The following is a 12,614-nucleotide window of genomic DNA, read 5'->3' as shown; positions in this document are numbered from 1 at the left end:
AAGTATCTCTGAGGGCCTGAGGAAAAAAGGAAAGGGAAGGGAAGGGAAGGGAAGGGAAGGGAAGGAAAGGAAAGGAAAGGAAAGGAAAGGAAAGGAAAGGAAAGGAAAGGAAAGGAAAGGAAAGAGCAGTTACATTGGACTACAGACTGCAACTCTTGTGATTGACAACAATCCTATGATTGCTTCATTTGCAAATGTCCTTGAACAATGTGGACTGTACAGTAGAAAAGGTGTTTGTGTTTCTGAATAAGCCAATGGAACAAGTGGCATCCAAGTAATGTATGTGTATGTACACAATACTCACAGATTATTGAGTTCAGTAGTTGCTTTTATGCATATGTGTAATCGGAAAACCAAAGCTGATTGTGCATATTTCTGCTGCTTAAGAAAGGATTGACCCAGCTACAGCTGAGTCATTCAAGTGCCTGAGAATTATCCTGAACAAAAAGGGGTTTTCTGGTTTACATACTGCTATACTGTAAATGCACATGGAATTCAATAAGTAATAGTATAAGCCTTTACACACTTCTTTGGAAATAAACTCCACTGGGTTCAATAGCACACACTTCACTTCCATAATATGAATGAGTCAGTTCTATCCGGTATTTTAGAATATTCATACAGAAGCCATTATTTTTAAAAATTATGTAATGTTATCTCCTTAAGGAGGAGGCTACAATTTACCCAATATACCCAAAACAGTTTTTCTAAAGCCTTTTATTCTAAAATGTGTGGACTAATTTTCGAAGTCCACAGAGTTTAAAGTGGCTGAGGTTCAGAAACACTGACCTAAACTATCAAGGGTTTCAGGTCAGATTGAAAAAAAGATTTCTCGGGTCATTGCTAAAATACCTTAAACCAAGAATGGAAAAACTATTGCTCTAGAGTTGCCTGAGGCTCTCTAGTTAATTTCATGCTCCCCTTTCAAAACTGTTCTGTAAGAGATCAGTTCAAATTTCGAGTGACAGCTTTTTCTCCTTTCTCTGCAGCCAGAAAAATGGAGGGAGGGAAAAAGGTGGAGAGAGAGGGGGGGGGGAAGAGAGAGAGAGAGAGAGAGAGAGAGAGAGAGAGAGAGAGAGAGAGAGAGAGAGAGAGAGAGAGAGAGAGAGAGAGAGAGAGAGAGAAAGAAAGAAAGAAAGAAAGAAAGAAAGAAAGAAAGAAAGAAAGAAAGAAAGTGTTTCACTTGTATCTGGTTTTGTCTCTCTTACAAACTTACAGGGCTCCAGCCTATTTTTACCACCTCTGTATTAAATTCCTGCTCTTTACCAGATCATACTACTGATCTGTCATAAGAAATCAGAATTGTTTGTTTTGAATAGCTTTTTTACATACTGGTCTTCAACTGAATAATCAGATGTGATTGATTGGGTCTAGGACAACTTGCCACGGCCAACGCACCTCAGGACAACTCATTGCAAAACAGCTCGCCACAGGACAACTTGTAATGGGACAATCCAATGCTGTATTGATCGTTTCATTCAGTCACTTTTATCATTGATGATCATGTTTTTGTCGAAATTATTGTAATTTTTTTATTTATGCACTGAATTTTTTTATTTTATTATTATTGGCCACAGTTCCATCAAAATTAATTTAACTTTTGTATTTGTTAAAATTGTCCCCTGATGAGTTGTCTCATGGCAAGTTGGCCGTGGTGAGTTGGCCATGGTGAGATGACCCATTCCATGACTGAGATGTTTTGAACAAATCTTGTGCTCCTAAACCAGCTTAACCTTTGGCCACAATGGCTGGCAAGGCGTTCAAACCGGTCAGTCCTAGAAGAGATCAACCCTGACTGCTCTTTAGAAGGCCAGATCCTGAAGTTGAAACTCAAATACTTTGGCCACCTAATGAGAAGGAAGGACTCACTGGAGAAGAACCTAATGCTGGGAAAGATTGAGGGCAATAGAGAATGAGATGGCTGGATGGAGTCACTGAAGCAGTAGGTGTGAACTTAAATGGACTCCAGAAGATGGTAGAGGACAGGAAGACCTGGAGGAACATTGTCCATGGGGTCGCAATGGGTCGGACACGACTTCGCAATTAACAACAACAACAGCAACCTGGGTGTGGAAGAATTGTTGACTAACTTGTTCTTTTGTGATCTTCCTGACAAAGTGCACAGGTATATCTCTTGAAACATTTTTTTTATCTTTTCATATTTTGCGTTGGTCCTGTGCTTCCTGCCTGCTTCTGAGCCCATGTTTTCCTCTCCCATTCCCTAGTTTCTGCTAGAGCTTCTCCTTAATGCCTCCCTCACATGGCTCCAAAATTACTCTCAGTCTCAAACTAATTTCTTCCAATAATGCCACATTCAGGTCTTCATTTATTTCTCTAGTTGTTATTTCCATCTTATTTTCTGGTATCTCCATTTCTCCTTGATTTGTTTAACTTTTTTAATCACTTGTATTGCAGATTCTTCCAATATTTATTCATTTTTATCTTCCATATTTGCAAGACTTTCAGCCAGGGCTTTGTTAGCAAATCCAGTCAGTGAAATTATCTCTTACTTAATAATATAAAATCCTCAAGCATCATTTGTAACATCTCTTGTATAATCACTTTTCCTGGTATTTAGTAATCTTTCCTCTTTTCTTTTCCTGTTTTCATAATAATAGCCTCTTCTCTCCCTCCCCCTTTCTCCCACTCCCTCTCCCTTTCCCCCACCCTCTTGTCTAAAAAGGGAAACAGCCAAAATTGAGTCTTTCCTTTCTTTTTTTTCTTTTTTTCTGAACTTTTTAGTCCCATTCAATTTATGCACTTTAATGAAGATCCTTTTCTTTTTGTGTAGAAAAATCCACAAATCATTTCTCTTGGAAAACTCAAACTGTCCTCTTTCCCACAGAAATACATGCTATTCATTTATTTCATTTAATTTGAAATTGCATTAAAATAAATAAAATCCAAATTTGGCTAAACCTTTTATCCATTTTAAACTTTCATAGTCCAAACTTTTAGCTGTAGATTATTATTGAACCCTTGTATCAATTTCTTTCCATTTCTCTTTATTCATATCCTGGGTCATAGGGACATTCACTGGGAGGTCTAATTACTCTGCTGCTCTGAAGATCTCTATAGTTTTTAAATTATTATAGTCCAAATGTGCAAGTTTGGACAGACTCAGTATACTTTACAGGCTCTGAAGCTGTGAGCTTATTCTTTCTTCTAGAAAGATTAAATAAATCCTAGTGCTTTTACTCATGCCTACAGGTTTACTCATGAAGAGCTGCCTTCCAAAGCAAGCGTAGGCAAACTCTTCAACTTCTGGCTGGAGAAACTCTAATGGTCTGGGCAAGCCTTCTTGTCACATTTCTCTGCTTCAGCATTGTGAAAAGGAGGACATGAAGGAGGACACTTTTTGAGGGAGGACAGAACTTACAAAAGGAGGACTGTCCTCCCTAAAAGAGGTCGGTTGGTCACCTTACTATCATAATAGTTTGCGCTGTAGGCCACTTAAACTATTCCTTTAGAAAATTTGGGGGTTTTTTTCTGCTTCAGTTTTTAGGATTTCTCTCAACTCTTCCTAGTTCCTCAAGATCTTTCACTATACTTTACTTCCTAATCCTTTATGTGATTCTTATGTTTTGACTGTAGGTTCTCCAAGTCATATCTCACTGGCATAACTTTCTCTTTTATTTGATTTTAATTTTAATCCACATATTTGACACAATAATTCATTGTCAATTTCAAAGTCTTTATTTGGAAATGCCTTAAATGACTTGCCTGTAATTCCACATCTTCTGTTTCCTATTTTACAATCTATTTGATTCAAATAGTATCCACCATGCCCTTGTATACTGTAGAATCTATATCTTGCTTGGCAATAAATATTTCTCTTTACAAAACTGAATTATTTTCTCTTTTATATTATTGTATTTACTGAGTCCAATTTTATGAATGAGATTCTCTAATTTTTCCAACTTTTGCATTTCAGTCAGCTGAAAAAAAAATTCTTTTTTATTTTGCTTCTAGGATAATAATAATAGTAGTAGTAGTAGTAGCAGCAGCAGTAGTAGTAGTAGTAGTAGTAGTAGTAGTAGTAAAGTTGGAAGGGACCTTGGAGGTCATCTAGTCCAACCCCCTGCTCTGGCAGGAAACCCTACACCAGGGGTAGGCAACCCAAAACACTCAAAGAGCCACTTGAACCCGTTTCCCACCAAAAACAAAACACTGGGAGCCGCAAAACCCTTTTGATATCTAAAATGAAGATAACACTGCATATATCCTTTTTTATCTTTATTATAGGTGTTTTTGTGTGTGTGTGTGTGTGTGTGTGTGTGAGAGAGAGAGAGAGAGAGAGAGAGAGAGTTTGTGTGTGTGTGTGTGTGTGTATACACACACAAATATACACACACATTAAAAATAAAAGTAAAAATATGACTCTTGGGAATATCCATACTATTAAAACAATGATCACCAAGAGAATGCTTTAAGAGAATAAAATTACATACACACAAAGGTAAAAAAGGATATATGCAGTGTTATCTTCATTTTAGATGTCAAGAGTCTCTCTCTCTCTGTCTCTCTCCCTCCCTCCCTCTCTGCCCTTGGTCTGCCACTCCTCTTCCCCCACTCTCTTTCTTTCTCTCTCTTTCCTCTCTCTCTCTCCCCCTCCCCCCCCCCTCTCTCTCTTTCTCTCTCTCTCTCTTTCTCCCCCCCCTCCTATCTGCTGCTCACCTGGCAACCTTTAAGTTGTTCTCCAACAATCTCAGGGGTAGGCAACCTCGTCTCTTTTATGACTCATGGACTTCAACTCCCAGAATTCCTGAGTCAGCCTAGCTGGGCTAGCTAGCTCTCTCCTGCCCTTCCTGCTTCCTGCTTCCTGCAGAGACGCAGCAAAGGGAGGAGCTCCGCCCAGAAAGCTTTTCAGCTCCTCGGAGAACACTGTGAGTGCATCTCTTTTTTACACACGCACACACACACACACACAACACACACACAAAACACACACAGAAAGAGAGAGAGAGAGAAGCAGGGAAGCGCAATTCCTCTCTCTGTCTCTGTCTCTCTCTGCAAAGGCAGAGGAGGCTGGGAGCCGCAGGGGAAGGCTCAAAGAGCCGCATGCGGCTCCGGAGCCGCAGGTTGCCGACCTGTGCCCTACACCATTTCGGACAAATGGCTGTCCAGTCTCTTCTTAAAAACTTCCAGTGTTGGAGCATTTACTGCTTCTGGAGGCAGGCTGTTCCACTGATTAATTGTTCTCACTGTCAGGAAGTTTCTCCTTAGTTCTAGGTTGCTTCTCTCCTTGATTAGTTTCCACCCGTTGCTTCTTGTCCTGCCTTCAGGTGCTTTGGAAAATAGCTTAATTCCCTCTTCTTTATGGCAGCCCCTGAGATATTGGAATACTGCTATCATGTCCCCCCTTGTCCTTCTCTTCGTTAAACTAGACATACACAATTCTAGCAACTGTTCCTTATATGTTTTAGCCTCCAGTCCCCTAATCATCTTTGTTGCTCTTCTCTGTACTCTTTCTAGAGTCTCAACATCTTTTTTACATCAAGGTGACCAAAACTGGATGCAGTATTCCAAGTGTGGCCTTACCAAGGCATTGTAGAGTGGTATTAATACTTCACGTGATCTTGATTCTATCCCTCTGTTAATGCAGCCTAGCACTGTGTTGGCCTTTTTGTGTTCAATGTGTCATTGAATTCTTCCTCCATGTTATATGCGTGTTACAAACATTTGTATAACACTGATTTTCCCTGGATAACTATGAATGTCAATAGATACATTCATTATTTATTCATGCAACAGCTGCCACTCCATTCCTTTGTCTGGACTTTGATTGGACTTCTTAATTATCACTGATTTGCATACAAAGCTTTTGTATGATCCATACAGAAGTGGTTTGCCAGTGCCTTCTTCTCTTTATATTTTAGTGTTCCTTCTCCTAAGTACGTTGGCTTCCCTCATGCCTGCAGAGCTTCACCTGCTGTCATCCCTATTGTAGATGGCTTTTAGTTTCAAACTTTTGATTTTACCAGTAAGGTAAAATCTGCCAAGAAGACATGCTTATAACAATGCCACACCCTAGTTGGAGCTACTGAGTCCTTCTCTTTTGTCAAAGTGGTAATCCTTATTGCCACCAAAACTGAAGTATCCCAACTTTGGCAACTTTAAGATGTGTGGATTTCAGCTTCTGGAATTGCTCAGCCAACCCACTGGCTAAGAAATTCTGGGAATTGAAGTCCATGCATCTTAAAGTTGATAAGCTGAGAAAACTGATATAGATAATGAGGGAGGTAACTAAAAACAATTTTCCAGAAATAGCAGTCTTATTGAAATGATTGGCCATTGACCAATGATTACTATTTGAATCAAATAGATTATAAAATAGGAAACAAAAGATGGGGAATTATAATTGACTCATTTAAGGCATTTCCAAAAAACACTGAAATTGACAATGAATTATTGTGTCAAATATGCAGATTAAAATTAAAATCAAATTAAAGAGAATAGTTATGCCAGTGAGACATGACTTGGAGAACATACAGTTAAAACTTAAAAATGGATTTATATAGACATGAGAATGCGTGTTCACTCTCTCCGGACCATTGTCATTGCCACACTGACCCTATGTCACTTGCTAATGAGAAATCTCTTCTTGCCTATCAACTATACCATAGAACGCGGGTGTCAAACTCGCAGCGTCATGTGACGTGTTGCGATGTATCACAACTTTCTTTGCTTTGCCAGAACTGGGGTGGGCACGGCCTCCGTATGATGTAACTGGCTCATGGGCCGGCAGTTTGACACCCCTGCCATAGAATATATAACTAGTTTGAGTTGAGAATAATGCAAGATGTTTCTAATGAAGAAACATGCATTTGTTTGGTCATGGTAGAAAGATAATTAACATGTTTGAAATTCTTGAATGGTTCAGAAAATTAATCCATCTTAAGTCACTTTATACAAGTGATTACGATTGTGTTTTACTGTGTAGGGTCCCTTTTGGCATTAGATTTCAAGGGGCTCAATCAGGGATCTTCCCCAGGAGTTTGTCTGAAATGATATAGGGTTTCCTGCTTGAGCAGAGGGTTGGACTACAAGACCTCCAAGGTCCCTTCCAACTCTGTTATTCTATTCTGTTAATGGCAATTCAACTTGTGAATTCTGTTGCTTGAAATACATGCACTCTTATAACTTACACAATCTGCTGTATGTGCATGCTTTCCCCACTGCTTATATATCCTCTTTTAATATTTTGTACTGCATTCACATCCATTACACAGCTATCTGTATTCTACCTTTGCAGGCAACTGGGGATACAATAAATTGCACAGTGATGCCAAAGATGCTGGGTTGGACATACTGTGTTGACTATTTGGCTTTTCAGGGAGGAGCCTCTGGGTGCTTTCAGAGAATGACTGCTCATATATTATGTTGGCTTCTTTCTATTGATCTGCCTTGTTCTGTGGGAAGGCATCCAGGAGCACGTTGTCCCTCCTCCTCTCTGCCTTTCCTCTGACAGAATCTAGATCTGCTTTGCTTTGCCCCACCTCCTTTTCATCCTCCAGCGTGCCTGAAGTTAAATGAGCAGAGAACCTGGTAGCTACAGAGGAATCCCAGAAACAAGTTGGTGTCAATGGCCAGCAGTCCATCTTTTTCTTCCTGTTTTTAAAAAAGCCATTCCTGGGGTTTAGGAATTAAACAGTCTGAATGAAGCTGGTTGTTTTTTCAGCCAGCCTGCCAGAATGGGCCAGTGCTGCTGCAAGCTTTATTACTGCCTCCAGTGCCTGGACAAAACGGTACTTTCCATCTTTTTCATCTTCTTTTCCTGACTTAATTCAAACAACAGACTGCTAGCCTGTTATCTCTGATTCTTCCTCTAGCTACGGTAGGTAAGGTTGCATTGTGAGCACTGATTGTCTAGAAGGGAGGTGGAGGCAGTGGGAAGGATGGGAATGGGGGGTGTTAATCCCTGCCTTAATGTGCTGACTTCTCATTTGCTGCGAAGCAAACAAAACCATCAGATTCACCCTCACACTGCAGTGTCTTGCCTGCATCAGTTGTACTCTGCAGTCTGAAATTTTGTGGTCGTGGATTTTTTGGGGGAGAGTCATAGCAAACTGGTGACACAATGAACAGAGAACTGACCTGATTTGTTGTTTTAATTTGCATCAGTGGAGGCTACCTGTGGAATGCAGATTTAAAGATGATGCTGCCGTGTCGCTCCACATGTAGGTGTCTGTGTCCTTTACTTCTCTGTCTGTCTCTCTCTTTATTTGACTTGCATGAGAAATATATCCTTTCTCCTTGGTCATTGCTGTTTTCCCATTGTATTTGTTCATCGCCTAATTTTTAACAAAGATTCTGGAGCTGCATTATTATTGGATAAAAGGAATATGGGTGGGATGGCATTTTGCATGTCATAGCGAAATGTATTTTAAATGTCAGTTCAGAGTTTGTAACAGTATTCGCTGGTAGCTGTAAAATAAGGTATTGACAAAAAAAATGTTTGTTCCTAATGCACAATGTGTGATTATTTGCTTCTGGAACTTAGACATCAACTTTTAATTTGCTTGCCACAAAATATCTTGGCAGAAACATTCTATAAATTATATTACCAATTGAAATAATCTTAATACCTGTTAAAGTACAAACTGGAGCATCTTCTTGGTGATCTTGATATTAAAGTATAGTGTGAGATATATTGCTATTTATGTGATTTAATGTAGAATGTATCAAACTGTGGACTTTAGGAAAAAGTCTGGTGATAATCTGGGCTTGTAAAGTTCAATTGAAGTTATTATGAGAAAGGAGGTGCCTGTCTTCTTTCTGTTGAAGTGACAGTATTTCAAATACTTTATTGGGAAGGTAAATGGCAAATAATTTTGAAAATCAATAACATTAAAAGCTGTTGATTGCTTCCCAGAAAAGACAGATGAAAAATTTATTGAAAGAAGATTAAGAACAGATATGTCTTCCACTCCCAAGCTAAACTCTTACATTTGGAGTAAAAGCAACAATGACTAAGCACCATTTCCACATCCACCAAATGTGACTAGGCTTTCTCCAAGATAGTGAGAAAGATAGAAAAACAATTTTGGTGCCATAACAAAGAAAGTTGCATTTGCATTAAGAAGACCTGAGTTCAGCCATGTGCTCTGTGAGAGAACCCATCAGCTGTTATATGTGTATGTTAATGACAATAGGGATGTTGTGGTGAGAGGAGGAATAATTATTGTGAAGTACTGCTAAATGCCTCCAAATTAATATTGATAAATGTAGAGAATTTAAAATTGCAGGAGGAAGAAGTACTTTAAGGAATATTCCATGTACACTTCTCATTTAAACACAGGAAACCAGAGTTTAGAGTGTGTCCAGCTGTATTCAGATGAATAAAACTCTAATTTAAATAAATTCATTTACATAAAACAATCCCATTCACTATATAGAGCACACTATCTCACAAGGCATCTTACAAGATACTACAACAAACAGAAACAGCTACAGATACAAAAATAGAGCTCCATAACACAGAACTTTATAGAACAAATATAACTTCAGAGTTGTTGTCATTGATATTATTTAAATGATAATTATGCAGTGCTAAGTATCTATTTGCAAAATGAGGGCCAAAATTGGGAGCCACTTCTAAGAAAGCTTTACCTTAGTATCTACCATCTTAAGGGCTTCTAATGTGGTTTGAATTTTTTTTTGAAAGATTCCAGAGATAAGTTGAGGGGCCTTTTGCATTAGTAAACTGAATTCATTCTTATTAAGATTTTTATGAATAAGAAATAAGTTTGTTACAGATAGCTATCTGTTTTGGATGTATCCAATCAGATGCAACCAAGTGGACAAATAAATAATAACAAAGACTTTCAGCTTCAGTAGCTTGTCCCAGACTAGTGCCACTATTCTTGGTGATATCAATGGGCATCTCTTCCATGATTTGTGTGATCTTTTCATGAAGGCTTTAAATTAGGCACTACAACTTGAAATTTCAAACAAAGTCCAGCAGAAAAAACAGAAATCTGGTTGAATATGGGGCTAACATTAGTATCATGTCAAAGCCAGTTATCAAATCTCCCCGAAAGCTGAGCAGCTATACATTTCACTTATTGCTGGTACCTAACTATTGGGTTCTTGTAAATCAGTAGTTACAAGATGCTGATGCTCTTTAGGTAGCACTACAGGAAGGGACACAGACAATGGGTGTTTTGCTGAAAAATATAGCCCTCTTTTGTTTTGACAGATTGATACATGAAAATTGCAAGATAAGCTTAATTTTTTCATGCTTTTATCAGCCTGACCTTGAGTGTTAAAAATGAATATTTTAAAACTAATTCATTTGCATCAAAAGTCTGAGAGCAGACAAACATAATAAATCCATAAATGCAAGAGACTTGGAGTTCCAAGTCTTAGAACAAAAATATTTCCCATAGTATTAATAAAATGGATTAATTTTATGCTTTTATGGGGGTATGGGACTTTAACATAGTTGCTTTAACTGTTTTAGTCCTTTGCAAATTTTCTAACATCTGTCAGGATGTTAGATTCTCTATTTTCAATTAGCAATCAAATATCCAAGGTGCTGATGTCATTTACTGAGATGCTTTTGGGAATGAAGCTGAGATACAGTTTGTTTTATTTCATATCAGCATAATATTTTATTATGTCACCCGCTACCTTTGCAGTCCATTCTTACAAGATAATGAAATATGCCATTTGTGAAGATTTTTATTCCAACATATTCTAAGCATGCTTAGAATTCATGCCTATCTACTTTGTCAGGAAAAAAAGGGTCAAGGTCAGATTTCTCATCTCATTCATCATCAAATGTGATTTGACAAAATGCATTATGAAAATGGGAGAACATGAGTTGTGGCAAATAAAAAATAAAAACAGGCCTACCAATGACTGTGAAGAGTATTTAAAATACCCATACAGAATTAAAGTATCAAATATTTTGATAATGTTTTCCAACATTTAATTCAACATTTTATATGGTTTGGAATTTTCCACCATTTAACATAACTGAATGGATCTAATGTTTCCCTAATATTTTGTTATATTATGCATAGTTTTATTTGTCTTCATAATGGACCAGTGTTTTAATTTAGTAGTCAATCTACTTGAGCTATTCATTTCTGTGAAATCCAAATGGAAATAAAGACATTGTTTCTCTCTTTTTCACAGACATAGCTCTCCTCCCCTTTAAAATTTTATTGCTAAAATATCTAGGGCACCTGCAACCAATTTGAATGTGGCCTAAAAATTTGGCCACCACACATTGTTGTAAGTTGGAAAGGAGGAATATATTTTTAAAAAAAGGGAAATCAGAGATGTTGATGCAGTCCTGATATAATTAGAGAGTTTGAGTTCAGACAATTTTTTTCATAACTCTATTGAACAATAGTAGCTATAGTAGCTCCTGATTTGCACAGTTAAGCATAACTCATAATTTGCTTTGTGTGGTGATCTGTGAAAGAAGCTAATATTATAAGGAATGCTAAAATAGTCTAAGAGTCTTTGGCTCTAATACAGGATAATATTGTTGAACCAGAAATCCTGGGTAAGCAATATGTAGCTCGACCATGTGACTCATAGGATGAACTAAGATAATCTTTTGGCTGTGCTAATACACTTCAACCTTTGTCTCTGAGTTGGGCTAAAACTCTATTTAAAAAAGTAATCATGATTAGTGATTGAGAATTATGGTAGATATATCCAAAAGATCTGGAATCACAAGGGTGGAGGAGACAGAACTAAAGTATCCTTTGTTTTCTTTTATTTGTATCAGAGGGGTATTCACCTTCCGCAACAAAAACAACAAAAAGCTTAAAGTCTAATACATTGATTTTGCTAAATTTTTGATCCACAAAATTATGAAAATAACTTGGTTAGTTTAACATTTCCATAATACTGTTGTCTTATGTATTTACTGCTTAGTAATGCTGCCAAGGAAGATGAAGTTGCAGTCAAGGACAACTAAAGGGTATCAAATTGGGGAGGGATGGACTATTTGTGCCATTTGGATCTTTGTAGTGTTTGTTTAGAAAACAAATCTTATTATGTGAACTTTGGATCATTTAAAATGGATACAGGTAATTTAATAAGCCTCAAACTTGGCCCACCTCTAAATGTTTTCTTTTTTCCTAAAGCAATTACATTCATTTCTGGATCAAAATTGGTACAACATTGCATCTCTTTGATTAAATGATGCGGAATCATTCCTGACCACAGGCTCCAGTCAGGTTCCAAACATCACCTTCATATATTGTATTTCTAGTTTGGCAGCCAAAATTACATCATGATATCAGTAGTGACTGGAGCAGAAGTGACATTTCAATTTTCAGAGATGCAGGCAAAGCTTTATTACTGATCAGTACAGTAACTGTGATTTTTTATTGTGCTTTTTCTGGAGATATCTTGAAAAGGCATTTTGTATTCCTATTAAGTTCCTAACATTTCCTTTTTTAACCATGATGTTCCTATCCATGTGTGTCTTTTTCTTAATCTCTACAGGCATACAATATTAGTGCACAAGACAGTTAAACCCTGCAGAGCAAACCCTTCTACTCTTAGGGCCTACTTAGAATGGATCTTATTTTTTCATACATGTTCAATCATACCCTAATTGAAACATATACATATACATACTTACA

The 12,614-nt window shown here is 37.6% G+C and overlaps 1 protein-coding gene across 4 annotated transcripts in view; it reads left to right on the top strand.

Moving 5' to 3' along the window:
- Window positions 1-12,614, top strand: part of MTUS2 (microtubule associated scaffold protein 2) — a 90,997-nt gene that overhangs the window by 54,464 nt on the left and 23,919 nt on the right. Inside the window, exon 1 of one of the 4 annotated variants that reach the window (XM_039323631.1) lies at window positions 3,367-3,407. The exons of 2 other annotated variants lie outside the window; for them this stretch is intronic. Coding sequence is in view for 1 of the 2 variants with exons in the window: in XM_039323629.1 (XP_039179563.1) it covers window positions 7,695-7,748 (54 nt within the window). In the remaining variant the exon portion in view is untranslated. Of the gene's footprint in view, window positions 1-3,366; window positions 3,408-7,549; window positions 7,749-12,614 lie in introns of those variants that run through there. One more of the 4 variants, XM_039323629.1, reaches the window with a different exon arrangement.

The sequence above is a fragment of the Crotalus tigris genome, unplaced genomic scaffold, assembly GCF_016545835.1.
Source record: "Crotalus tigris isolate CLP2741 ecotype Arizona unplaced genomic scaffold, ASM1654583v1 scf7180000024280.1573445, whole genome shotgun sequence".
NCBI classification, from domain to species: domain Eukaryota; kingdom Metazoa; phylum Chordata; class Lepidosauria; order Squamata; family Viperidae; genus Crotalus; species Crotalus tigris.
This window is presented reverse-complemented; position numbering and strand designations above follow the sequence as displayed.